This window comes from Ammospiza caudacuta, chromosome 26 (assembly GCF_027887145.1).
Source record: "Ammospiza caudacuta isolate bAmmCau1 chromosome 26, bAmmCau1.pri, whole genome shotgun sequence".
Classification (NCBI taxonomy): Eukaryota; Metazoa; Chordata; class Aves; order Passeriformes; family Passerellidae; genus Ammospiza; species Ammospiza caudacuta.
This window is the reverse complement of record NC_080618.1, coordinates 5,093,529-5,107,920: the sequence shown is the minus strand read 5'-3', so window position 1 is coordinate 5,107,920 and position 14,392 is coordinate 5,093,529. Positions and strand designations below refer to the sequence as shown.

The window sequence follows — 14,392 nt, the reverse complement described above, 5'->3', positions numbered from 1 at the left end:
TCCCTGCCCTTGGGGTGCTGTTGGCTTTTTATACTAAAAACCACATGGACTTTAATTACAATAATTTTCCAATACCTATCACCTATGTTATACAGTCTGTCTCTAAACCAATGCAAAAGTGTCACCATCACAGCAGAAGATGGAGGACAAGAAGAAGAAGGACAGGACACATCCATATTCCTACATCTTGCCTCTTGTACCCCTATTCTAAACCCCCAAAATTCTACATTTTCACCCTGTGACAAATTACCATCATTCTACTCAAACTCTTGTGGCTTGTAACTCCTCACACCAAGTTAGTAATTTTTTCCATGGGCTAAAATCAAAGGCACAGGTGGTTTTGACTCTGTGCCAAGGTCTCTGAGCCCCCTGCCAGGGTCTCGAGTCCCGCAAGGCAGCCAGAGGAATTTCCTGGGCTCCCACACTGCTGCTCATTTCTGCTCATTTCACATGGAAGCAGCAGCTGGAGATGAAACAAACCCATCAGACCCCATCTAACTCCAATCAGCAGCCGGTCAGTTTAGGACTCTGGTATTTAAAACGCATTTCAATTTGTTTAACCCAAATCCAGCACTGGAATTGCTCTGTGCCAGCCAGCCCAGCTCCGAGCACCAGCTGGTCCCGTCCTCACCGTGCTCTGCCTTCAAACGCTGCCATCAACAATATTTTCACAGGAGCGAAGATAAAACAAATTATGGCTGAAAAAACACAGGCTCATAAATTCTTCCAGATTGAGTGTGATCTCCCTGCTTTGAAAACCTATTTGTATTCTGAAGGAGGAGGGATCTTGGTGAGTTTTACAGACTCGGGGACAGGGCTGTGCTTGGAATTAGGGCTGGGCCAGGTGGACCCGTGGCTGTGGCTCTGGGACAGGCAGGGGAGATCCCACCTGAGCTCCAGGAATTCAGTTAATGGCTGCATCCTCTGCCTGCTGCCTTCCAGACATGTGTAATCTGCTTTTCTTCTCTCTCACTCCAACAAACTGGAGCCACCCCCACATCCACGTGTTTTCTGTATCTCTTGGAATGAATCCCTGGGCAGGAGTGGTGCCAGAGTGGAGGAGAATCCCTTGGACACAGAACCAGCAATTGAAACCTCTTGCCCTGCTGGTTTTGTTGCTGTTTGGTTGTATTTTAATCCATTTGGGTTCCAAATCACTGCGCGTGCAGTTCCCTCTTCAAACGAAAGCAAATGGTGTCTCCAAGATAAAAAATGAGAGGAGGAACCTCAACTGAGGTAAAAATTACCGAAAGGACCTCAACCAAGATAAAAAAAAAATATAAGATACAAGAATAAAACCAGGATATAAAAAGGGGAAAAGCCCAAGGTGACTTGGGTGCCCCATTCCAGTGCCCTGACGTGGAATGGGGCACCAGCCCTGTAGCTGTGGGTGTCCAGAAAATGCCCTTTCCAAACAACATTCTTGCTAAAGAGAGGCTGGAATGTTCCAAGGCTCCCCTCAGTCTGTGTGTGCAAGTGTTGGTGAGAGGGAGACTGCAGGGGAGGAAAAAAAAGACACAACAGGGTAACAAAAAAAAAGCCAATTCCTTTCTTCCCCTCTCTCAAGTGCCACAAAAATAAATTCTGCTGAAGCCTCGGTGCTTCCAAGTGTCTGTAGGATTCTCAAGTTATAAAAAAATAAAATCAAAGCAGCCCCAGAGCCTGAGGTGCTCTGAGCAGGGAGAGGAGCAACAGGCACAAGAATTCCAAGGGTTCCACAGGAGCAGCACTCCAAGGGCATTTGTGTGTCCCTCTCAGGGTCACAGCAGGGTGGGGACCAGGAGTGGCTCCTGCACCTTCCACTCCAAACCCATGAACAAAGGCAGGACCATGATCCCAGATCTCTCACCTGGACTCCCTCTGGGTGATGGCCAGGTAGATTTCCCAGGAACTCTCCTCTGGAATGGCCCCGTGTGGAATCAACAGACTGACCCCTGGAAAAGAGCAAGGGCAGGAGTGTCCCTTGGGAAGGGCAGGGCTGCCAGGGACAGGGAGCACCACCAGAATGTTCCTCTGCGTTCCTGCTTCTCATGGCAACCTCACCAAATGAAAGGAACATGAACTATCCAAGGAAATAAAGCTGTTGCTTTCCCATCAAATGAAAAGACATCTTAGTTCCTAAAAAGCCTCTTTGAGGCTCTTTAATTTTTGAAGTCACACTTGATCATTGTGGGATCCTAGGAAATCTCCCCATGGAGAGGGGGATCATCCCTTTGTGCCCATACACCCCAGCTCCTGCTCCCAAGTGATCCCATCCTACTTGCACACCACCAGAGTGGATCAGAAGTTAACAGGGCAGTTTTCCACTGAGTACCACTGCAGTTAAACTGTTTTATCTCGCTCTCAGGAGAGAGGGGGGATGTGTTTGGCTTCTGCCGCACAATGCAGAACCTTGGTGATGCCCTGACTCCATCAAACCCCCTCCCCAAACGCCAGTGAGCCTGAGCAGCAGGAGCTGCTCTGATTTGGTTGCTTTGCTTTAATTTGAGTTTGTCCTAAATCAGTGGAGGAGCTGGGGATTTTGGAAGGGACATGGCAATTTTGGATGCTGGGACAGCATTTCTAGAGCATCTGGAGCATGGCCAAGGAGGATCCTGTGTTTGTGGGACAATTCCAGGTCCCTGTCCCCACTCATCCCAGCTCCTGCACCCCAGTGATCCCATCCTCCTTCCACACCACTGGAGTAGATCAGAAGTTAACAGGGCAGTTTTAAACTGCTTTATCTCACTCTCAGGAGAGGGGGGATGTGTTTGGCATCTGCCACATGATGCAGAGACTTGGTGAGGCACCAACTCGATCACACTGGGATTTACAACTGCTTGGCACAGCTGATCTTACATAAAGCCAGCAAGAATTACATAAATTTCAAGTGGACCAAATACATATTTTAATAATCTAATTGATGGGACTATCATTACATAAAGTAGCTAAATATACAGTATGAGGGAATTCTTAATTCATGCCTTAACTTGGTGCCTCTGCAGTGTTCCTTCCTCAGCACAAAACCAGTCTGTGGAGAAATGAAAACATTCCCCACGTTGTGCATGCCTGGGCTGTCACTGATATCAATCCTCTCTAAACACAAGCCACGTTTTTTATGGTAACCTTTAAAGCACCCGTTTTGTGGGACATGAAGGATAAAGCTCTAAATCATCCAGTTCAACCAGAGAGCAGCAGATAATCCTGGAGCCACTGCTCAAACGAAAACAGAGCTGAATTTAAAGTGGATAAATATCACTAGAGTTGAAAGATGATAACACCTAGCTGGCAGTATCTGGGCTTTTTGTGCTGTGTTTTGGGGAGAGAAAATACCCAGGGTAAGGGCTGAGATTTGGGGTGATGCAAACACAGCCCTGGGGTGCAGCTACAGGGCTGTGACCCTGCCAGGCTCTGATCTGCTGTTCAGCACATTCCAGAACAAACAAACAGCCCTGAAGGTCTAAAACACGTCCCACAAAGATCACAAAAGTCAAAAAGGATACAAAGCAGAGGGAGGCACAAAGCAGAGGGAGCATCCCAGCCTGGGAATCTGGAGAGATTTTGCTCCAAGGAAAGGGAAAAGAGGCAGGCAGGAGGGGCAGGAGCCTGGTGGGCAGTGGGGCTGTCCCTGTGTCCCCCCATGGGGCAGGGATGTGGGGCTGGAGCTGCTGCTGGAACATGAGGACCCCCTTACGTAAGATCCAGCACCGACCCTTCCCGGGGAGCCTCTCCTCTGGAGCAGCATGCAAGCAAGGCACAGCTTTGATTAATGTGACTTTCATGCTGAAGACATCAAGAGAGGCAGTAATTTAAAACAGTTCAAACAGGCATAATGCCTCTTCAGTCCTCAGCCCAGGCTTCCTTCTGATCACTCGTGTCCTGTGTGGGCAACGTGCCCTACTTCCAAAATTTGCATTAACGGGGCCCCTGCTTCTTCCTTCCTGGAGAAAAATTTTAAATTTTAAATTCTTTTAAAATTCAGTTATAAAACACAACATCAGGCAGCCTAAGCTCAAATTCCTCTGCGTGCTTGAATGAGCAAGGAGCCACCTGTTGGGGTGTGATGTCATGGTTTGCCTCAGAACCTTGGGTTCCTCCGTGATTCCCTCCCAGGTGTGTCAGTCACCTCTCCTTTCCCCTCCCAGCACTGTCTGTCAGTCCTGAAATTCCAGAATTGGCAGATCCAAAGGATGCCCTCTACCCCTGGGGGAATTGGGCCATCCAGGTGTCCTTTGTCCCTTTGTCCCTCCCCTCCTGTCCCTGCTTGGTGGCTTCCTACCCCTTCCCTGCCCCTCTCCCCGGGGTTCAAAGGAGCAGCAACCACGGGCTCAGGGAGTTCTGTTGGAGCTGGTGCTGCATTCAGAGCCCTGTGGGCCAGAATAAAGCTCTGGATCCAAACCCTCCATCAGAACCGACTCCTTTCCTTCACCTTCACCTTAAAGCTTCTCCACAGAGGGAAACCTGAGGAGCAGCCCCTGTTATGGGGGGCAGCTCCATCCCAGCACCACCAGAGCTCCTGCAGGCCTGCACTTGTCCCCACGGGCGCAGCTGCAGCACCCAGCCAGCCCAAAGTGTCTGTGGGGTGAAACACCACACACCCACAGCCCAAAGTGTCTGTGGGGTGAAACACCTCATACCCAGCCAGCCCAAAGTGTCTGTGGGGTGAAACACCACACACCCAGCCAGCCCAAAGTGTCTGTGGGGTGAAAACACCACACACCCAGCCAGCCCAAAGTGTCTGTGGGGTGAAACACCACACACCCAGCCAACCCAAAGTGTCTGTGGGGTGAAACACCACACACCCAACCAGCCCAAAGTGTCTGTGGGGTGAAACACCACGGTGCCGCTGTTTGGCTCAGCACTAAGGCCCAGACAAGCTCCCATCCACACGTCCCATCCCCAATATTGGTAATTATTCCAATAACCACCCACCTGTGTTGGGGACCACCAAGCGGCCCCCCAGGTGCCCGAACAGGGCTGTGCTCCTCAGCTCGCTGCTGCTGGAGATGGAGGCCAGGTTCTGAATGAACATGGCCTTGTTCCGGGCCTGGAGGGTCCCAAAGGGCCTGGGACTGCCGTGGGGGAAGGTGCCGGGGTGGGCCTTGCCGTGGAACTCGGCCCGCTCGGTGACGCCCAGGGACACCATGAAGGAGCTCTGCACCTTGACCTTGATGTCGGCCAGGGGGTTGAACAGGGAGGACTCGGTCATCAGCTCCTTGTCCAGCGGGTCCTGCAGGCAGATGGGGCCGCTGTAGGTCCTGCTGACCGTCAGCTCGGGCTGCAGGGATGAGTTCAGGAGCAGGGAGTTACCTGTGGGGACAGCAGCAGGGAGGGAGGGTGAGAGGAATGGAGGGTTTGTCTTTCCAAACAAGCTGGTGGATAAAACCAGCACTGGGAGATGAAAGAAACAATGGGAAGTATTCCACTGATTGGTGAAGGGAAAAAGATATTTGCTTTTACAAGTAAACTTTAGGGCTGCTGACAAATGAAATTAGACATTGAATGATGAAAGAAACAATGGGGAAGAAAAACCCCTAAATTTTGTAAGAATTGAAATTTAATTTTAATTTTACATTAGAGGGAAATTAATTTTAATTTTACATTAGATGGTTTTACATTAGAGGCGAATCTTTGGGATCAGGTGTTCTGGGAAGTCTGAACCTCTCAAGTGCCTCAGAACTGGGGAAAGAGAGAAGGGAAATGTGGCTGGAAATTGGGATAAAAAGGGAGGCTGCATCCTCCAAAACTTGGAGAGACCCCAGGGGATGCCCCATGGCCTCTGCCTTGATTTGAATAAAGTCAAAGGACTCCTCTGTCTCCTTTTTGGACACAAACCTCTGGTGTTTGTGGATTAATTTTCCTGACAAAGGGACACCTCAGCAACCCTCCCTGAGCTCTCAGAGCCCAAAATCCCTGTTGGATTTTGCAGACATGAAGTGTCAGACCTTGGCCCAGTTCTTCCCAAAACACCAGGTCATGTCAGAGAGCAGAACTGGTGCCAAGATCTGATGCTTGGTGTTTGCCAGACCTCAGGCAGCTCCAGAGTGCAGGAATAATCAAGGAAGGATCCTTTGGTTTGGATTCACATCGTTTTGTTTGCCCTTTTGCCTCTCTTGTTGTTTTCTTTCCTTACATTAAACCCCACTGGGTGACAACATCTTCCTGCAGACCTTCTACACAAACCCACAGCCTGAGGGAAACTGGGCTGAAAGGGAGGTGGGACAAGAGTGATACAGGGAAAGGTATCACAGTTATTCATTTTGAGGTGTTTTACCTCAGAAAATGCTCTGAAAAATGAAGAGTGCATGGATTTAGAGTCCTCTGGCTGCTTGGTTTTGTGGTGGGGTCTTTTTCTTTGGTTGTTTAGTTGGGTATTTTCAGAGCCTCCAGAATGGAAGGTTTTTTTAAGCATTAAGCCAAGCAAACAATTCCCCAGACTCAAAACAAGACTCAGACTGAACCACAAAGGAAAATGTTCTTGTTTGAGACAGTCATTGAGATTTACACAGCCCTAATTAAAGGTTTGGATTTAGAAATGGATGAATGAACTTCCTTCAAACGTCCTTGTCTGCCAAGCCCTTTTGCCAATTTCTTGCAAGTCATGCTTGGTGAGGAACGTCTCCAGGAAATAAAGAAACTGTAAAAAACAACCCCACAAAACCCCCCCAAACAAACTCTGCAACATATTTCCCTTTTCTGCAGAGAGAACAGAGACATGGGGACACTTTCACAGCCTGCCCACGCTCCCACCCACCCACAATCAGGCAGGTCTGAGGTAGAATGGCAGCACCGAATCAATAAACATCCTGCTCCCATCCCCTCTCCCTCCCCACCTTCCTGTTCTGAGGGAATAACATTCCTGGAAACCTGAGCACTGCTTTTAGCAAAGGTTTTGTCCATATTTTATGGCACTGGTGGTGTTTTCTAGAGCTTTAGGGGTCTGGTTTTACACAAATTGATTTCCCTCAGTGCCTGTGTTACAGCAGGTTACAAAACACTTCCAGCTGGGGGTCCGGGATTATCAGGAAAAGAATAATTCCTTTTATTGGAGAGAAGGAAAGCTCTGAAACTGAGAACAGGAGGAGCTCCAGCTGTGCTGCCCGGGCTTGCTCTGATTTGGTTGCTTGGCTTTAATTTGAGCTTTTCCTAAATCTGTGGAGGAGCTGGGGATTTTGGAAGGGACATGGGGATTTTGGATGCTGGACAGCACTCCTAAAGCATCTGGAACGTGGACAAGGAAGATCCTGGGTTTGTGGGACAGAGCAGAGCCAATTCCAGGTCATTATCCCTGTCCCTATCCCTGGCTGCCCTAAACCCCCTCCCCAAACACAGGCGAGCCTGAGCAGCGGGAGCTGCTCTGATTTGGTTGCTTTGCTTTAATTTGAGCTTTTCCTAAATCAGTGGAGGGGCTGGGGATTTTGGATGCTGGACAGCATTTCTAGAGCATCTGGAGCGTGGCCAAGGAGGATCCTGGGTTTGCAGGATGGAGCAGAGCCGATTCCAGGTCCCTGTCCCCACTCATCCCATCCTCCTTCCACACCACCAGAGTGGACCAGAAGTTAACAGGGCAGTTTTCCACTGGGTACCACTGCAGTTAAACTGCTTTATCTCACTCTCAGGAGAGAGGGGGGATGTGTTTGGCATCTGCCACACGATGCAGAGCCTTGGTGATGCCCTGACTCCATCAAACCCCCTCCCCAAACGCAGGCGAGCAGCGGGAGCTCTGCAGAGAAGAAAGGAAATCGCCGCACTAACCTTGTCTGACTGTTTTAAAATTAAAAGTCTGGAAGCCTCCCGTGAGTGCAGAGGAATCAATGACATCCACGCCGTACTCACTCTGACTGCGCCGGTACAGGGTCACCCCCAGCGCCAGCACGGCCACCGCCAGCACCGCCGCCGCCAGCCCCGAGTACAGCGCCACGTCCGCGCCGCGCTCCACGTCTGCGGAGAGAGAGGGGTCAGAGACGGGGACAGGGACAGCGACAGGGACATGGGGATGTGAGGACACGGGGGATGTGAGATGTGGGGGGACATGGGGGATGTGGGGGAATATGGGGGGACAAGAGCTGTGTCAGGGACAGGGGGACATGGGACACGGGGATATGGAGGACACGGGGACATGGGGGATGTGGGAACATGGGGACGTAGGGGGACATGGGGGATGTGGGGCGACAAGAACTGTATCAGGGACACAGGGACATGGGAGGACATGGGGATGTGGGGGGATGTGTGGGGACAAGAGCTGTGTCAGGGGACATGGGACATGGGGGACACGGGGACGTGAGGGATGTGGGGGATATGGGGGATGTGGGGACATGGGGGGACAAGAGCTGCATCAGGGAGAGGGGACAGAGGGACGTGAGGACATGAGGGATATGGGGACATGGACATGGGGGCACAGAGGATGTGGGGGATGTGAGGGGACAAGAACTGTGTCAGGGACAGGGGGACATGGGGACATGGAGGATGTGGGGACATAGTGACATGGGGGAACAAGAACTGCACCAGGGACATGGGGACATGGGGACATGGGGGATGTGGGGAGACAAGAACTGTGTCAGGGACATGGGGACACGAGGGGATAGGGGAACATAAGGGGACATGGGGGGACATGGGGAACCAAGGTGGAGCTGGGCGCACGAGCAGGGGCAGTGCTGGACAAAAAGGGTTGAGACGGTGAGCGGAATTCCCGATGGAGCGCCCCAAACTGGAGAGCCTGTTTGGGTGTGGGGAGAAGGAATTGACTGCTGTGACAGAATGAATCCTGCAATATTCCACAACTGAAATATCCCATCCCGCTCTCCTCGATCTGCTGGGATTTGTGCACCATGGAATTAAATCCCTTGGCACGCCCCCTTGGAGGGTCCTTGGGGGGTTCCCTGAATTCCCAGCTCCAGGGTGAGGGGAGGGAGCTCAGAGCCCACCCTGGGCAGGGCCTGGGTCCTGCTGGGCGCTTCTCCTGCACGGCAGAGCCCCAGGAAGAGAAACTGGATTTGTTCAGGGCCAATGAGATCAACAAAAACTAACATGGAAATCCAGAGTGCTCTGTGTCAGTGAATGCACTGCACTGCACAGAAATAGGTTGGAAAGTTAAAAATCAGCATTTAATAAACAGCCAATTACAGAAATTATTTAATTACTGCTTGGGAGGAGGCTTCTGTTGTGCTTTTCTGCTGAAAGTCAGATAATTTCATTTTAGCTGAGTTTTGAAAACGAGCGTGAAACTTCAGAGTGTTGAGATGAAAGGAACGAGCACCTCTGGGCAGCATTTCCTTGGCTCAACACTTTCTGACAAAAAAGAAGTGTCTGAAAAGTGAACCAAACCTTTGATTTTACTTTGGATTGGACCCTGCTCCAGGTGCTGGGACTGAATTTCAGCTGGGCACTCCAATCCAAAGTAAAATCAAAGGTTTGGTTCAAACATCCTTGGCAGAAAACGTCCCTCTCATCCCCTCTCTCCAACTGGTCCCAGTCAGCACCAACCATGAGATTCCAGCACCCAAAAGAGATGTTTGGGTATCAGTTTTACCAGAACCACTTAACCAGATGAAATACTGAAAGAAAATACTCTTGCAAGAGTAATACTCTCAAATACTCTCAAAACACTCTTGCTTTGCAGGAAAATACTCCTGTAAAATTTCTGCTGCATTTTTGAGTAATCTGTGAATGGAAAATGGTTCTGCTTTTAACACGTTCACAATTTGTCGGGAAGAAAAACAAAAATCACCAAGTTTGCATGGAAATATCAGCTTTGGGGAAGAATCCACCTTCTGCGGCAGGTCAGGAAACCACACTGAACAAACTTGTAAGGTTACAAAATTCAGCTTTCTAGAACAATTCCAACGTCACACGGTTCCACCAACTCAATCACTAAAAGAGAAACTTTAGGTTTTTTTCCTTTTTTTCCCTGAAACCTTTTTTTTTTTTTTTCCCATGAGATTCCCTCCTTAAAATATGCCGTAAATAGAATTTTAAGCTCAGTTTGGGATTGCAGAGAGTGAGATACTGGCTGACAATGAAGAAGGGACAGGCCAGGCAGAAAAAGCAAAGAAAAGGGGTCACAAAGCCAAACTGGAAACATCTCAGATGTGTCCAAAACCACACAAAGCCCGCCCCAAAGCTCCTCTCCCCCAGCCCCGTTTTGTTCCCCAGCACCAGGTGCAGAAAAGGAAGTTCAGGCAATAATTACATTTCTATTTCTTCCAATTTCCTATTCCCAAGTCGCTTTGTTGTTACAGGGAATTAATTACGAATTGCTATTGTTGAGTTAATTTCTGTGGGTAATTAGAGCAATGAGTGAGGCAGGAGGAGGGAGGGGATGGATCTCCAGGAATAATTGGGGTTTTTCCCTTCCCAGGGAGAGCTCCTGGGTTTTGCACCACAAAGCGTCTCCAACTCTTCCCTTTGGATCACTGCTTTTAAAAAGGAAAGTGCTGAAAATGGGAATTATCCCTCCTGCCCTGCTGGGATGATAAATGATCAAGTCTGAGAGATGCAGAAATATCCTGGCAGGAAAAGCTTCCACCCCACAGGACTGCAAAGGGGGAGGATCCCAGAGCTCATCTCCTGCCCACTCCTCAGGTGCTCTGGAATTGCCATTTCTGCCTCTAAATCCCCTCAGGTGCTTCAGCATCTCCTTCTCCATCCATTCCCACGTCAGGCAATTCCCCTTTCCCATTTTTACACAATTCTACACGGGTTAAAGATGAGAGGGAGGGCACAAAATAAAACAAAATGGGAGCGGTTGGACTCAAGCAAAATCCATCTGAGGAGAAGAATTCTCTTTTCATTGACTCTGAAATATCTCCAGGGCTTGAAGCGGAGCCTGGTCTATAAATTTGATGATTGAAACCTCCCGAGGGTCCTTCCCTGGGATGAGTTGGTGGTTGCTGAGTTCCCAGAGCTTCCCCAGTGCCAGGAAAACCCTCACAAACCTCAGGGGAGCAGAGCTCAGAGAATCCTCCTCAGGGTTTAGTGGGGTTTTAAACAGCTTTGTGCTAAAAGGGCAAACCCAGAGTGGCTCAGTATTCTTGGAATTATTCCTATGGAACACAATTCCATGAGAAAGAAGCCTTTCTTTTGGGATTTTGGTGTTTAGAAACAACCGCTGATTTGTTTCTTTTCTTTTTTTTTTTTTTTTTAAATTAATCTTTACCTCTTTACCTTCTGCTCTTTTCTTTTGGAGAATTCCTTCCATTGGAGATTAGAAATTAAGGGAAGGAGGAAGGCATGGGAAATCTGGGGGAGCAGGGTGAGGTTCTGCTTTTCCTTTTTTCCCAGAAGGGAACAAAGTGGAAAAGCAACCAAACAAACCAGAAAAGCAAACATTTATAGTCCACCAATTATTCCTTAATGAGCTGCATCCTCCCGGCCCAGGGATGGGAGGGACCCTGGCAGGCACCACAAATTTTATCCCTTTCTGCTCCAGGATCCATGTTTGTGGTAATTGCAGCCCATTTTTCACTCCACCTCCTGCTACTGTTACACAACATTTATTGAAAGCACATTTGATGGTAATGAAGTTTCTATTAACTATGATTAAGTTTCATAAAGCACCTGAAGATAATTTAAGATGCGCAGGACCAGAAAGTGAAACATTTGGTTTAGTGCATTAGGAGAGGTAATTGATTAAATTATCTCATTTCCAAGCAGAGATTTGCAGGAGCTGTGCAGGGCCCACCTCCCCAGCTCCAGCAAGGAGGGGAGGGCTGGGAGATGGGCAGGAGATCCCAGAGGTTCTTCCCAGGTTCTTCCCACAGCCCCAAGTCCTTCTCCTCACTCTTGGAGCACAGGGATCATGAGTTAGGAGCTCAGGGAAGAGATCCTTCAGTGGAACAGGCTGTTCCTCAATGATCTTCATCCCTGGCTCTGTTTTTGCATCCTGGAGCAGCTCCTGCTCTGTGAGCTCTGTGCCCCTGCCCTGCTGAGACTTCTGCTGCTCACAGTGACCCTGAGATGTGTTAAAGTCTCTTTTCCCAGCCTGGCAGGCAAAGAAGGAGTCAGAGCTCTTCTGTTCTCGTTCTCAAGGTTGTTTATTGTTTCTTATGTATAAAATTCTTTCTCTGGCCTGCTGAGGTCTGTTCAGTAGGTAAGAGAGAAGCGGGGTTAAATTCCTGTTGATGTCCCACCCTGGCAATGCCCTACAGTCCTTTCCAGGGGGAAATTCCTGTTGATGTTCTTCCCTGGCATTCCAGGGGTAAATTCCTGCTGATGTCCCACCCTGGCACAGCTCAAGGCCCTTTCCAGAGGGAAATCCTCCTGATGTCCAACCCTGGCACAGCTCTACAGCCCTTTTCAGGATGAAATTCCTGCTGATGTCCAGCTCTGGCACAGCTCAAGGCCCTTTCCAGAGGGAAATTCCTGCTGATGTCCCACCCTGGCACAGCTCAAGGCCCTTTCCAGAGGGAAATCCTCCTGATGTCCTACCCTGGCACAGCTCTACAGCCCTTTTCAGGATGAAATTCCTGCTGATGTCCCACCCTGGCACAGCTCTACAGCCCTTTTCAGGATGAAATTCCTGTTGATGTCCAGCTCTGGCACAGCTCTACAGCCCTTTTCGGGATGAAATTCCTGCTGATGTCCAGCTCTGGCACAGCTTGAGGCCCTTTCCAGGGGAAATTCCTGCTGATGTTTCACCCTGGCACAGCTCAAGGCCCCTTCCAGAGGGAAATCCTTCTGATGTCCCACCCTGGCACAGCCTGAGGCCCTTTCTAGGGTGAAATCCTGCTGATGTCCCTGGCAATGCCCTACAGCCCTTTCCAGGGGTAAATTCCTGCTGATGTCCAGCTCAAGGCCCTTTCCATGAGGAAATTCCTGCTGATTTTCCCTGTGACACAGCTCAAGGCCATTCCCTCTCCTCCTGGCCCCTGTCCCCCTGCTCTCCTGCCCTGCTGGGGCTGGCAGAGCTGCAGGTGCACGACAGAGCAGCCCTGAGAGGATGCCAGGCACAGAAACACCCTCCAGGCGAGACAGGAGGAAGCAGAGCAGGACCAGATCTGCACCAGGAACCCCAAATTCCAGCAGAAATTCCTTTTTTCCCAATTCCAGAGGTTGATCCTGAGCTGAGCATGCCCTGAGCCAGGGCTCCCTGTCAGACAGGGATTGCTGAGGATGATCCCCTGGCTCACTGAACCCGCAGATGCTAAAGCCTCTCATAAAACCTTGGCTCCTCCTCAGCTCCTAAACAAACAGCCCAAACAGCAAAGGAGATGAGGAAAATCATATTTACAAGAGAAAAAAAAAAAAGAACTTTGGGATTTTAATTCATGAGGTTTTTTATCTGAGAGAGAGAGAAAGAGAGGAAGTTGCACTTAATAAATTTACATGGAGCATATCTATCTCCTATATTGCTTCTGTCTCACTCTATAAATGAAACATTTTCTCCTCGTTTGCTGACAATATGAATATTTTATGTTGTCCATGTTTTTCTCTTCATCTTCTCTTTTTTTCTTTCTTTTTTTTTCCCCCTTAAATCCCTATCAGGAAGTTCCTTTGCAGCAATTTCTCACTTGGTTAATTCAGGTTATTTGTTGGCTCTATTGGACGCTGTTGTTTATTTACACCTCAGCAAGAAGGAAGTTCAATACCTCGCAGTGGATCATTGGCAAAGACACTCAGGTCAGAATTAATGATTCCTTTGTGTGTTTGATGGATGGAAAAGCTGGTGATGGGCACTTAAATTAGTTACAAGCTATAAAAATGCCTGGTTTATTCACATTTTTGTACCAAACACCCCCAATAATGGCACTTCTCTGCGTGTACACGAACACACATATCCATGTGCCCCAGCAAATGGAAATATGGGATAAAAGGGAGTTTTCCTATTTTTCCCATTTTTCTATGGGACTGCAGCTCTCAAAAATGAGCCTGCTCTGCCTCCTTTATGCCAAACACTTGAGCCACCATTTATAACCTAAAACCTGCCAAAGTAATCCCTAAAACTGGGAGACTCAGGCAGATTATGAGGCTCCTTATTTTAATATTTGTGAGGATGCTCAGTTCAGAAATACTTAACCCAGAAGATCGTTGGATTTTGGCTTTGCCATTTTTTTGGATGAGGTTTTTATTTCCCTGCCCACGGTTGGTTTTGCAGGAAAATGAGGCACAAAAAGACCCAGAGAGGAGGGTGAGACTGGAGCAAACCCTTCCCTGCTGCTGGCAGGAGCTGCCTGCACCAAACTGCAAAGGGAAAAGCATTTCCCATGGAAATGGAAATTCCTGCATCCAGGAGCCTCCTGGCAACAGCAGCAGTGCTGCTGGGAAAATGGAAAAGAAAATTATTTGTGATTGTGCTGTGATTATTGGGGGTGCATTAGTAAAAACATGTTTGCAGGTCAGTCCCTGTGGCCCTACTTGTTTGTTTTGGTTTTGGGCACTTGGAGAGAAATCAATAGGTTTTGAAGTTGGGAGAAAT

At 49.0% G+C, this 14,392-nt stretch overlaps 1 protein-coding gene across 1 annotated transcript in view; it reads right to left on the bottom strand.

Moving 5' to 3' along the window:
• UNC5D (unc-5 netrin receptor D) overlaps positions 1 to 14,392 on the bottom strand; it is a 102,151-nt gene that overhangs the window by 13,714 nt on the left and 74,045 nt on the right. The window contains exons 9-12 of the mRNA XM_058820078.1: positions 13,229 to 13,258; positions 7,735 to 7,920; positions 4,912 to 5,289; positions 1,850 to 1,934 (exon numbers count right to left, since the gene is read on the bottom strand). Coding sequence (XP_058676061.1) covers positions 1,850 to 1,934; positions 4,912 to 5,289; positions 7,735 to 7,920; positions 13,229 to 13,258 — 679 coding nt within the window. The remainder of the gene's footprint in view (positions 1 to 1,849; positions 1,935 to 4,911; positions 5,290 to 7,734; positions 7,921 to 13,228; positions 13,259 to 14,392) is intronic.